The sequence below is a fragment of the Liolophura sinensis genome, chromosome 6, assembly GCF_032854445.1.
Source record: "Liolophura sinensis isolate JHLJ2023 chromosome 6, CUHK_Ljap_v2, whole genome shotgun sequence".
Taxonomy (NCBI): Eukaryota; Metazoa; Mollusca; class Polyplacophora; order Chitonida; family Chitonidae; genus Liolophura; species Liolophura sinensis.
This window is the reverse complement of record NC_088300.1, coordinates 58326778-58340162: the sequence shown is the minus strand read 5'-3', so window position 1 is coordinate 58340162 and position 13385 is coordinate 58326778. Positions and strand designations below refer to the sequence as shown.

The following is a 13385-nucleotide window of genomic DNA, read 5'->3' as shown; positions in this document are numbered from 1 at the left end:
TGTCGTCTGAGAACAAAAGTTCACAAGTACTTTCCACCACTTCTGACTGACTACGGTACGTTGGTGTCGTCTGAGAACAAAAGTTCACAAGTACTTTCCATCAGTTTGATCTGAATGAGGTACGGCGGTGTCGTCTGAGAACAAAAGTTCACATGTACTTTCCGCCAGTTCAATCTAAATACGGTAAGGTGGTGTCATCTGAGGACAAAAGTTCACATGTACTTTCCACCGGTTCGGCCTAAATACGGTAAGGTGGTGTCGTCTGAGAGACCCTCATTAGCATGAACCCCGCTATGTCAGAGAAATCTTGTCTTGGGAGCCCCGTAAACCCTCAGTTGAATCAAGTCGAAAACAATACACTGACTTCTGAAGCTATTTTAATAAAGTCATCACTAGTACTGGCTGTAGAGAACAACATAATTTAAGCATACCCAAAGGAATATGCAGTTAACTAGGTAGCTCGTTGTATTCAACCTTTCAGATCACTAACTTCCCTAAATGAGTAGACAAACTGGTTGATCTTTCACAAAATTAGCAAAGAAAAAGTCATAAATCGGTTTCTAATTTTTTATCGTTGTTTAACAACGTAATCAAGAAGTATACGTGTACAAAGGCGGCTGGTGTATTATAGGTGAAGAAAAACGGAATGCCTCCGACCTTTGGCAAGTTTCTGACGTCTGGCATAAAGAAACGCACATCATATTGGTGGAAGACTTCCTCAATTCAAAGGTAATCGCTTTATTTATCGATGTGCATCTGATTTAGAAATTAAATAATTAAATCACATGACATGCATGAAAATCTTGACTGATTCAATTGTAATATATAGGCACAAAAAGTAAGACGTCTACTGTGTAAAATATGTATATTTATTTAAAGCACATTAAAATGGAGACGAGGCGCTCAGTTTGCGGCAGCTGTGTAATCTAAAGATGAGCATGTAATCTAAAACATGAACATGTAATCTAAAACATGAACATGTAATCTAAACATGAACATGTAATCTAAACATGAACATGTAATCTAAAACATGAACATGTAATCTAAACATGAACATGTAATCTAAAACATGAACATGTAATCTAAAACAAGAACATGTAATCTAAAACATTAACCTGACACAAGGATGAACAAATTTTTAAATAAATATTTTGTGTTAAGAATAGATCGGTTTTCAGACCATTTACACTTCAATTTATATGGATAAATAACATATTAGCGAAAGCTAAAAACAAATATTTGAAAAATATAAAATGAGTAGTACTTCGAGCATTTTAAGAAATAAGTCAACAGTCAAAAAGTTATAATGAGATAAACGTACATTTATTCGTCGAAATAGCGGCCGATGAATTTTGGTACAAAAAATTGCTCACGAGCTATTCGTGCACTGCACAATTTACACACGCACTGACCCCACAGCCAGTGTTATAACATCACTAGATATAAGACAAACTTAACGTGAATAGTCTGTAAAGTTTCGTCAGTTCAAGGGACATCTGTTCGATGGATTTAACATAGCTGTGTCAGGACATTTAAATACATCAGAAAACTCTTTCACCTGGGAAAGGGCCATGTTTGTTCTGAAAAAAAAAAAAGAACGAAACAAGTACACATTTCAGTCTTTCTCACTCACCCACACACACACACCTCTCCACAACATATATCCTCTCGCTCTGCTGTTGTGTTTTATCTACTCCTGTTGCAGATTATCGTAAATTTTTTCATGTCATTTTATTTCATTTTATTTTAACAATATTTTGTCAAAACAATAAAAGCAGATGTATTACACTGCACAAGTGCAATAAAGATGCTATTTAACATAAATCTAATTATCAGTTTCGATAATCGTATACCTCTCTTAGATCACGAAGGGGCCATCTAAATCTACAAGCGTAAGAAACTTTTCCAAAACAAAACACCAGCTTAAAGCACGAGGCAAATCACTAGTACAACGAGGCAGTACTCACGTGAACGATTTCCTAAAAAAACCGTACAAATCGTGATAGCTGTCCTGGACAGGGCTATTCACATAACACTGGGTCTGGAAGTATACAAACATACACTTGATCTAGAAAAATGAGTAACTGAATGATTTATGGCTTAATGTTATGTCAGCAGTATTGCAGCCATATTATCATGACGAGAACATGGATCAAGAAACAACAAAAAACGTAACTCTCGGAAAGAATAACTAAAGTAACTTTGTAATCCATGAGGTTGCTTGGTATTACATTTATTTATTTATTAGATTGGTGTTTACGCCGCACTCAAACATATTTCACCTATACTAAGTTGGGCAGCATTATGAAGGAACCCACAACTCTTCGTAGTTTACTGGCAGACTTTCCCAGGTATGACCGGAGAGAAAGTAGCATGAGCTGGTCACATTTGTGGGAGGCGCCACGCTGGCACGCTAAACATTCTGCCATGGAGGCCACCGATATTACATGCATGATACATGTATGTATTACATCCAGGCGTTCTGGATATCTCTCCACCACATTCACATAGGTGTGTCTTTAACACCTTCTCAAGGATATTTCAAATATACGACAGTGGTTAGTATTGCGTGTGTGGAAAAACGGACAGCTCGAAGTAAAGGCTTTGAGCAAAATACCAACGGCATTTAACGCATATGCTCCTCAGATTTCACTCACAAATCGATATCAGTGTGCATGACATATTGCAGGAACGCAAACAATCTGTAATAAACTTTATGAAAGAAAAGCTAGCGGCTACATGAGCAAACTTCTTGTCACCAATGCCCGACATCATTGGAAAAAAGAACATATCTGAAACTTTCTTTACGCAGCTGGAATACCTCGTTTGATCGAACGGTTGAAAGCCCAATGTTTTTAAGGCCGGACATTTGTGTCTGTATGTATATACCTGTGCATATGCGACGAAATACATCTGCTGGTTTGTGAGGCCAATAGAGGGGGGCATCAGTTCGGCACCATTCTTTGCTACCCAAGCCTGGTATGCCTAGAAACAAGCAATCATGAAATGCACTCTTATTAGGTGTTAAAATATAAGGGAATCTGGTTTCAAACCAGAATCAGAATTTCTTGCAAGATGTTTTTACTTAGCTACTGGAAGGATTTCTTGAAACAGAACTTCTTGATCCAGACTGTCGAAGTGTTTGAAATCTACCAGTAGGGAAGAAAGTCATATACAAGTCACATGAAAGTATTTGCATATCGCAAGGCAGTAGTTGCAAAGGGATTGTACTCCAGGATTTTCACAGCTCTAAAAGTACAAAATTACGCTCTATCCTGCATGATAAGGCTGAAGTATTACAAATGACAGAAGTCGCAAGTGTCAAAAATAAAAACACACATTTCAACCAACCATGCCCGGTACAGCGCACTATGTGGATTTTGACACAATGTCAGTTTGTGAAAGGACTCTTTCTGGTACACATGTCATTAATAACCAAATCAGGTGAATCAAGTTTGACACTGCAGTAAGTCTAAAATTTGATTTCCATTAATTACTTAGGGGGCTACATATAAAAAAACAAAGAGAATAACATCTAATTTTATACAGAAATACAAAAAATACTCTGGACGACACAAATGTAGTATCAAATTATACAAGTTGCTACATACACAAAAATGTCAAATGACACGCTCTCTTTACTGATGTGAAACACACGGGAGACCAAAAAAACGCCACCTAGAGCTCAGCTGAGTAAACTGCAATACAGTGTCATTTAATGCAGTGCTTACTGACCTTCATTGCTATCTTGACCATCCAAACTTCTTCCGCTAAGTTTTCCGCCATGTTTATTGTCATATACGACGACACCCTGACCTGGATTATATTGCGACAACAGGTTAGGTTAGTGAGTTTTTTGAAGACACATATTAAATGTGAGTACAGATTGCAACATTTACACATGTACTCTCCAGAAGAGGAAACTGTTAGATGATACACTTTAACATTGGTAAACCTGTACTTGTCACATGGTGTCATCGATGAATCAGCCTCTGTGCTTATTGTATCATCACTGACATTGTGACTTTCTCATTGTTTACCTTGCTCGAAAATAACAGCGTATTAAATCAATTTTCCTACTTTGAACCAAAGCAGATTTACCATGTGAAAATACACGTATGCATGTCTTTTGGGTACCCAAAAGATGACGTGTCGCAAAAGCAGAGATGTTTTTCTTTCTATTTGTAAGTGATATTTTTTCATTAATTGTTCTTGTTAACTCACGTAGCACTTTAGAATAACACCAAGGGTTAAAGTATCGCCACAGATTAATATGACAGTCACCATGCAGTCCATAGTTTGTGGGAAAACTAAAGAAAATACAAAAAATCGCTAGGGAAATAGTTCATACCGGATTGGCTCCGCCAGTAGTAGTGCTCTCTGTTTTGTTGACAGTATAGTTCATCAAACAGCTTCTGATATCCGTGTATTTGCTAAGAGTCGTGTCCGACCACCATCCGTTGTATGTAAATGGGTTACGCTCTGAGCTTACTCTGTCACCATCTTTATCGAATAGTGAACCTGATAAATGTGATAAAGGAACAAAAAATGAATCCGTCCAGATAAAAAATAAAAGAAAGGCTCAACTGGAAGACAACCATATACAAGTTAGTTGACGACCCGTTGTTAATTTGTCCAAAGTAAGCCTTAAAATTCTTACACTTGGTTTATTTTGCTTTTTTTACATTCGTCACAAATACATAAACATTCATATATCTGCAACTTTTACAGACATTTTTGGACATTGGGGCAGCAGAACACAAAAGGGTTATTTCTCTATCGATGAAAACTCGTAAGAAAACAATCATAGGTTTACCAGGTCAACTCTCTGGGGGAAAATGAACAATAAGGCAGTTTGTCGTTACTTAAACTCTACAAAACCGATCTAAATAACAAATATCTGAAAGACCAGTGTTTAAACACATAGCTTATTCAGATTTGGTTGTTTGTCTTACTGATTGATTGATTTGATTTAATTAATGATTTAACAACGCACTCAAGAAGTTCTCAGGTATACAACAATCCTGACTTAAAGCCGTAGCTGAAGTAGAGAGTGGTAAAGTTTGTGACGTCACTAACCAGGGGTCAAACGACCGGGATGCTTTATTTGGTTTAGCATTGCAATGTCAGTCAACACGTGTATACAAGAGAATAGTCCAGAGTCGTGGTGAATACAATTCACTATGTCAAGAAAACTTCTTTCGTGAGTCAAGAAAACTTCTTTCGTGAGATCAAACAAAATGCCGAGACTAATGTATTTACCTTTGTAGAGGTCTGTTTACCAGAGTGTTAATGCCAAGGGTTAGATGAACGTGGCCTAAGGTTGTATGTGTCCAGAACGAAAGAGTCGTTACTTCAAGAAGAAGAAACAGTGTAGTTCCTCCGTGACGCACAAACATCTGACACTGTATCAACGTTCTTTACAATAAAAAGAACATCGTTTTTAATGTTTCCATCACAGTCTGTAAAATGTGCCGACCTGATATTGTATGATATCCTAGTAAATACAGATTCACACTTACCTATCCTGTCAATAGCGCGGATGTAACTCTCGGCAAAAAGGGTGCCAACAGAGCCAAAGTTTAGGTAGTGAGGCAGTTTGTAGTCATATATGGGATGCTGAAGCAAGCCGGCGGGTATGACAACCTGGTTGAGGTAGTGGATGTAGGCGTGCCAGGCGTCTATAGCGCTGTGATAGCCCCACTGGTCTGGGTCCGCCCGACTTCCTTGCAACTGCTTGTTCATATCCACTCTTGCAAATTTGTTCATGTTCAGGACATTTTGGAAGTAGTCGTTGTCGTGAATCTCTAACTAAAATGACGAAAAATGCATATATCTATTTACAATGAAACTTTAACCAGAATAACGAGGAACCTATTGTGAATAAAGTATTTATTTATTTGATTGGTACTCTACACGCTGTTCAGCAATATTTCGCTTAGACGACAGTGGCCAGCATTATGGTGGAACGAAACCAGACAGAGCCCGGGGAAACCTACGACCATCTGCGGGTTGATGGCAAAAGGAAGCTAACATCAACTGGATTTGAAATCACGGGGACTGCATTGGTGAGAGCCTCCTGGGCCATTGCGCAGAGCTGATACGCTAACCACCTCGGCCTTTATCCAGTCTATGGTTCATACCCGCCATTACGTTGAAGATACGGAACAATAGAGAACTTTTTCCACCTAAAGTAAGTCGGATTTGAGCAGTATTGTCTAACGTTCATAATAACAGACTTAGTGATAAAGTTACTCTGGCAAACTGGTAACGTATACACATTTAGCACAAGAAACCAATGGTCAATTCATTTTCGAGTCGTCAGTACGTGGAAAGAAGTATCCCATTCTGTGTCGTAGGAGACAGACGAATAGTATTGCGGACAGCATAAAAATGTTGAGTTTCCCACCACAGCCTAAATACATGATGAGTTCATCACGATATTATTAATAATACATCTTTGAACAACCCTGACAAAGCCGTTCATTGACTTACTGATTGATATATCCTATCCACGGAATCGTTGTCTAAGATATACTGTGGGTAGCCGATTTTGTCCACGATGCTCTGAACCTATAAAAGATTTTAAACATTAAAGTAAAAGATATCGAATATCACATTGAAATAATTTGAATATCAAACTAATCAAAGAAAGATTAGTGCGATTCAGACTTTTTGGATAAAGAAATCATCAACAAATCGAATGACAGTTGCTGTGTATATATGCATGCACATGTATAGTTTAGGGAGACTTACATCTATACATAAATATCGATTATCCTTCACAAATGTTCAGATGGGGCCAGGATCGCAAAGCTATCTTACACTAAAGTCAGACAAACCTTTAACTCCACAGCTGTTTATCGCGCTAAAACTGTAACTTGTCGTTTTTACTTTTGTACTAAGATTTCTGGACTATTTCCGGTAAGGCCTACAACAAGCTAAGACAAAGCCTGACTATTCTCAGATAGCCTCTTTATTACACATACAAATAGGAGATCATGATAGCATACCTTTGTCCTGGCATAGGCACGGGTCTCAGCGTCCATGAAGCTATTCCCTGTCAGACTGTCCACCAAGGCTTGTCTCACGCTCTGAGCAATCTCGGTAACCTGCAGGAGGACGGATGAGACATGAACTCTTTCCAGCTGAATGTGTCTGATAATTTAAGAGTTTTCCCTTAATTGATTGATTAGAAATCATTATAAATATGAGATCGTATGTGTGGCCTGACACGAATTCATTGGAAAATCTGATAAACAAAATGCTGTTAGAAACCGTTTCTTGGCACTGACCTATGTCTAAACATGACGTTTCATTTGAAGACACATTTTATAGTAAACTTCATGTGCACTTTATAGTATATAGGATTATAACATGGAAAGTAAAACCAGAGCAGCGGTGACTGTAAGATAGTTCGCACATGGTCACACGTAAGCATACCAAGCAAACAACATCAGAAGCATGGGTACATTGACTGTGGAGGTTACCTTATCCTTGTTCTCGTCCGCAAAATGATCCTTAATGTACAGATGACTCATAGCATCTTTCATGGTGCTGGCCGCGTAATCAAAGCACTCTTCCCAAGTGGAGGAGAATTCAGTGTAGCCGAAGCGGGCCTTCCTGTAGGCGCGCGCCGCGTGGATATACTCGGCAGACATGTGCGGTACGTACTTCCGGAGCATGGTCCACGTGAAGTAGTTGTTCAGTATCCTATACAAAAGAAGAAACCAGGCTGAATGTTTCTGGTAATCATTTGTGCTTTAGGTCTTACTCGGGATTTGCTTCAGAGCAGTCAAGTTGATTGAAGAGAGTACAGGGAAACACCACTGCACCTTGTTTTCAGCCATCAGCTGCAATTGGAGTCACAGCAGGTTCATCAGGGCACACACTCACATTGGTCAAAAGCTAGTGTTATAGCCTCATTTTCGTGGAGTGAACTATGTAGAAAAATATGTTACTATCCACTTATGGCTGTATATAAATGGTATTTTATATTGGTGAAATTTCACTTACAAGACTGGGGTCATGGTTATGGGTGGGGAAAACGGCAGTTCCCGCGGTCAACAACCTATTTCAAGTCACAGCCAAACCAGTGAGAGCTGGATTCGAACTTTCGACCTCATGAACTGACTAGGAGCCGATTGCCTGCGGTGAGACCAACAAACTGGCCGAATGTGCTACCGAAGGTCCCGATAATGTTATAAGACCGCTCATATACTAATTTTTTTCTCGCTTTGTAATTTCTCAATTCATACCGATTAATAGAGCACTAACGCGTAGGCTATACATCTTCCACCCCACCTGAACAGGCATCGTCAAAATCTTTGCAGCGAGACTCTTTACCTGTTTTTGTTCGGGCCTAGGTTATTTATGGCTTGGGACATTTTCCGGATGTAGTCTTTCTCTGGTATGGCTATGAAGGTCCACTCGCTAACTCTCGGCTTGTCAAACATGTAGGAGAAGAACGACACCCAATTAAACTGAAACATAACAGAACATAAGTGCCAAAAACGGTTAACAGCCTTTAAAATACAACAAACTGTCAATGTAGTTCGGTTGTGGACAATTAAAGTTATGAATTTGTGTTAAATGACAAGACATTGTTTCTGACGTTGTCAACTGGTATCACTGTTGTCTCTCTTGAAATGTGGACTGATCTGGGGATTAGGGTGGTGTTTTCTAGCAAGTCATGCGTAATTTATAATAATCACACATAAATTAAGTCAGTTGAGGTACAATCCACAAATACCAGATCAACGTAAATTAAGAGCTTTCCTCAGACACATTCGTTAGCTCTTTATCTTCTGTCTTCACCACAATCATCAATTGCTTCCGGTAGCTGACGTTGAGGCTAAGTCGTTTCAGACAATTAACATGGAAATAAGATGTACAACGAACCAATCGCAGTCAGTCGAAGAAGTTTTTAAGTAATGTGTAAGTAATGTGTAAATCTTTTCGTTTGCCCTACAGACGGAACACGTGAGAGACAGAGATACCACATTACTGACCGTTGTGTCCGTTAATGCTGTCAGGTTGTTGATTCGAACCTTCTTCTCTCGCTCGTGGCTTTGTACGTCATACCTTGAGGTGGAGCTTATCTGTAAAATAGCAGGCATACCATATTAAATGGAATAATGTTTAGGGTGACTTGATAAAGCCAAATGTATAATTTTAGATTTGCAAAACCAGGGCACGTGAGGTATTGGCCCCATGTTGCATGAAAGGCTTCTGAGGCATTGGCACCATGTTGTATCAAGGCTGTTGAGGCATTGGCACCATGTTGTATCAAGGCTGTTGACGTATTGGCACCATATTGTATCAAGGCTGTTGACGTATTGGCACCATGTTGTATCAAGGCTGTTGACGTATTGGCACCATATTGTATCAAGGCTGTTGACGTATTGGCACCAGATTGTATCGGTAGCATGTGACGTATTGGTACCATTTTGTATCACGAGCGTTTGACGCATTGGTGCCGTTTTGCATCAAGGACGCTGAGGAATTGACAACAAGCTTCGTGGGGTATTGGTACCATATTGTATCAAGGCTGCTGGGGAATTGGCACAATGTTGTAGCAAGGCTGCTGAGGTATTAGCATCACGTTGTATCAAGAAGGCTGAAGTATTGGCACCAAGCTGTGTCAAAAGCATGTAAGGTACAGAATTGAACCAACTGTACAACTTACGTTTGCCAGTATGGACTCCATGTTCATGACGTCATCGACGAATACATTGATGCGGTTAGTCTTGTCTGTGTCTGTCATGCTCACATCAGCATCTCTCACCAACAAACCAGCCACTGTTCTCATGTAGTCCATGTAAGCCGTGCGTGTCTGAAAAGTATAGTTTAACTTATTCAGTCGAATATAGCCCAGAATTATGCGGAAGAAATTGTAATTTTTGTGTATCAATTTGATACACCAAGATAAGAACACCAATGCGATATGTTGAGTGCTATCATATTTATAAGAATATGTATAGACTAGTACTCAGTGATAATATTATACTGTATTATTAGTATATCTATACGGTCATTTTTTATAGTATCGGATGGTATTTAGCAACCGTTTATACATGTTAATTGAAATCTAGATCATCACCTCTGGAATTCATTATCAATGTGACATTTGTTGCCTTTTTCTGCTTTGAACTGCAGTTGCATGTACGGAGATTCTATGGAGAATCCTACCTTGTTTGCGTATGAGTAGGTAGCTGTATAATACCACCTATACATTCCAGTTTGGACGCTTGAAAGCTGAGATCAAAAGAAAGGACACACGTAGAATCATACACATTATTAAATCATAGCTGTCATTATTTTAGCTGACGGAAACACAGATCAGAGATAGCAAATGTCGTTTTCTCATTCCTCGAGAAGCCGAGCAATTATCAAGCAGATTTGAGAATAATTTCAAAACACATACTGATAACATGGGCTACACTTACAGATATAATTCGTCGAGATGGAAAGGTCCAGTCTGTTGCCACGCGAATCGTAAACAGAACATTTGTGCCGAAATCCACGTGGACTTTCTCAATGTTGGTGAGAAGGTCCCATCTATCGGCATTGAAGTTACCCACAACATACCAGCCACCGACGACCTTCAGAACTTTCTCTATAAATGGATTCCCACCGGACTTCATCCTTCCGTACTCGTTAAGGCATGACCTGTATAAGTCTTTAACTTTCCGTTCGCTTCCCCAAGGAACAGCTCGAAGCTTGGGTGACTCCAGCAGTCGGCGGATTCTTAATTCATTGTCCTTTCTAATTTTGCGAATGACACTGTTAGTGTATTCGTTTGGCTGCAGTGGATTTTGTGAGGGCCAGTAACCACAGGCATACGAGTAGAAGTCTTCACAGGGGTTCGCGCTCGTGTTAACCAGTGACCAGACGTAGGCCGTCGTTTCCAGGCAGGACGGTGTTTCGCAGATCGGGTTTGGTTTGGGCGTCATTGCGTGCTGAGCAGAGGTTTTACTTTGTTTTGAAGCGTTGTCTGAACTGCTTGGTTTGGTAGCGTACAATCCTAGAAACAAAATACACAGCGCTACAGCTACGACGGCCACAGTCACCAAGATGATTTCCCGGGTTCTGTAGGTTCCACCCCCAAAACTCAGCGATTCCTTCATGTCGAAACTCCGAGAGATTTACTGAAACAATGAGGATCTCTTTTGCCCAAGCCTTGGCGAATCCTTGGGTGATAAGGCCAAGTGGCAGAGTGGACAGTGGCTCGGTAGATGGGGGGGAGTGTCCCGTAAGCGAACACCTGTAAAACCAGGAGTGCAATGTTACGCCATATTCACGTGTGTGTGCAAACTTTGATGTTTAGACAGCGTTATTTGATCCGTCACACTACACACTAACATGATCTGGTGAGCTTAATAGCATATGTACCCAGGGGTGATCTACTCTAACTGACTTATGTACGTACATGTATGTACGAGTCGACTGTAGTGAACATGAAACGCCCCGATTTGCATGCTTACTTGCACTAATATTATAACTTGATTTGCTGTATTATTGATTGATTTATAAAACATTTATACCAGGTTCCTGATCATAAATATGTCTTCTTAAAATATCTACTTCTTTGAATAATTAAAGTCATTTTGAAGGACATTCATATTTTAAGATAAACGCAGTGTTTAATTCACAGAAAGTTTATTGCTCTAATTTCTGTGTACAAGGTTTGTCGATTTATATAAGGCAGATTTCGCGAAACATATTTTTCAAATACGTCTTTATGAATTTGACATACTTCTTGGCTTTTCCTGGTGACAGCAAAGATTATGTTTGGAACATTTACCTGGGGTAAATGTCGGTTTTATATAGGTGACACAAATTCTACATATAGTACTCTGTGATATGTTAAGTGTTCCATTTTTATTGCGGTCTGTCCCGCGGGCTCTGTCCAGTTTCCTTCGACCAAAATACTGGTCGCCGTCTTATAATTAAAATATTCTTGAGTTATAAATAAATGTTTTATTGCTGATTGCTGATTTCTGTCCATGAGTAGTTAACACTCAGGACTGTCTTAACATAGATAGTTTTAGATGGTTATGAAAGCTATGTTGTTCATGGAATATTTCATTAACTGATTTGTTACATGGTTTTATTATTTATTGAGTTACCCGGAGGAATGCAAGGCTGTTTTGAGGATTTCTAAAACAGAGTGTGTGTGGTCTGGGTAATACGTTTGTGCATTTATTGTCGTGTAATACTAGCTGTTGAATATTATAGATTCATAAACAGATCTGTTTGAGATTTGATAAAATTAGTTTGTAATGCCTACCAGAGAACACCAATACCACTTGTTTAAGTAAGCTAGGCACTGAACCAAACCCACCATTGTAAAAACCTTTTTAACAAGCTATCGTGTGACCATAGCGGCCCAAACTCCTGTATATATCTGGCAAAGGGGCTTAGAGATATCCTTAATTGCTCATGGTTTATCTCTCAGATGATGAACGTATGATAAATGTAAAACATTCTAATTGTTTTCACTTAAATACGACGATGGCCAGTTTTATAAAGGAAAGAAACCAGGCAGAGCCCTGGAGAAACCCACGACCGTCCACAGGTTACTGTCAGACCTTCCCACGTATCACCGAAAAGGAAGTCAGTACGTGCTGGACTTGAACTCACAGCGACCGCATTTTTAGAGACTCCTGAATCATTGTTCTGCGCTTGCCATGGAGACCTGTCAAACATTATCACGACCTCTTTTTTACCTATTTCTTGCATTTTTCATTAATCTATCGACACAGAAGCATGTATTTCATGCTTGTGTGATCACGATATCCTCGTTGACACCCCCCATGGCTCATAGTAGCCTTCTGTGGTTTGTTAATTGGTAAATGTCCTTACATGATGATTGTCTATTGATCAAAATACGGTAATGTTTAATATTATTGATAGCATAGATTTCATGAGCACAACTCGTCTCGAATTGTAAATCGCTGTTTCAGTGGGATCCAAACACAAATGAAGTGTCCATCCAGCATAAGTCACAATTAGTCTAAAATTCTGTGGTAATGTTGTGTTTGAGAGAACAAAAAGCGGATCTGTGATACTGTGGACTGAAGCACTAACTGTTTAGCTTTATCAGTTTTTAATTTATTACATATATATCATCACAGTCTACTTGAATTTTTGCATGTGTAACGCACGATGTGGGCAAATTTTAGCTGCGTGACATATGTAAACTTGTGTATGAATAATGATCAACATATGTCTCATTGCCAACTATAATATATTTTATTTCATAACATGTATCGTCGAAATAATTTTAAATATAGTCCTGAGGCTATTAATCACTGATTATTTATAGATATGTAATAGGCACAAAGGCTTTTAAGAGAGGTGATCTGCCAACAGCTTAGGCA

The 13385-nt window shown here is 39.1% G+C and overlaps 1 protein-coding gene across 1 annotated transcript; it reads right to left on the bottom strand.

Moving 5' to 3' along the window:
• Window positions 1–1164: 1164 nt before the first annotated feature.
• LOC135468870 (neprilysin-like) lies at window positions 1165–11182 on the bottom strand. Its single transcript, XM_064747330.1, has 14 exons — window positions 10449–11182; window positions 10192–10257; window positions 9689–9835; window positions 9012–9101; window positions 8347–8483; window positions 7491–7713; window positions 7014–7112; window positions 6496–6573; window positions 5523–5811; window positions 4352–4521; window positions 3736–3816; window positions 2890–2985; window positions 1968–2041; window positions 1165–1580 (listed from the first exon to the last, which is right to left on the bottom strand). Exons 1-14 carry the CDS (start codon window positions 11127–11129, stop codon window positions 1481–1483), a joined length of 2331 nt encoding a protein of 776 aa, XP_064603400.1. The 5' UTR covers window positions 11130–11182; the 3' UTR covers window positions 1165–1480.
• Window positions 11183–13385: the final 2203 nt, after the last annotated feature.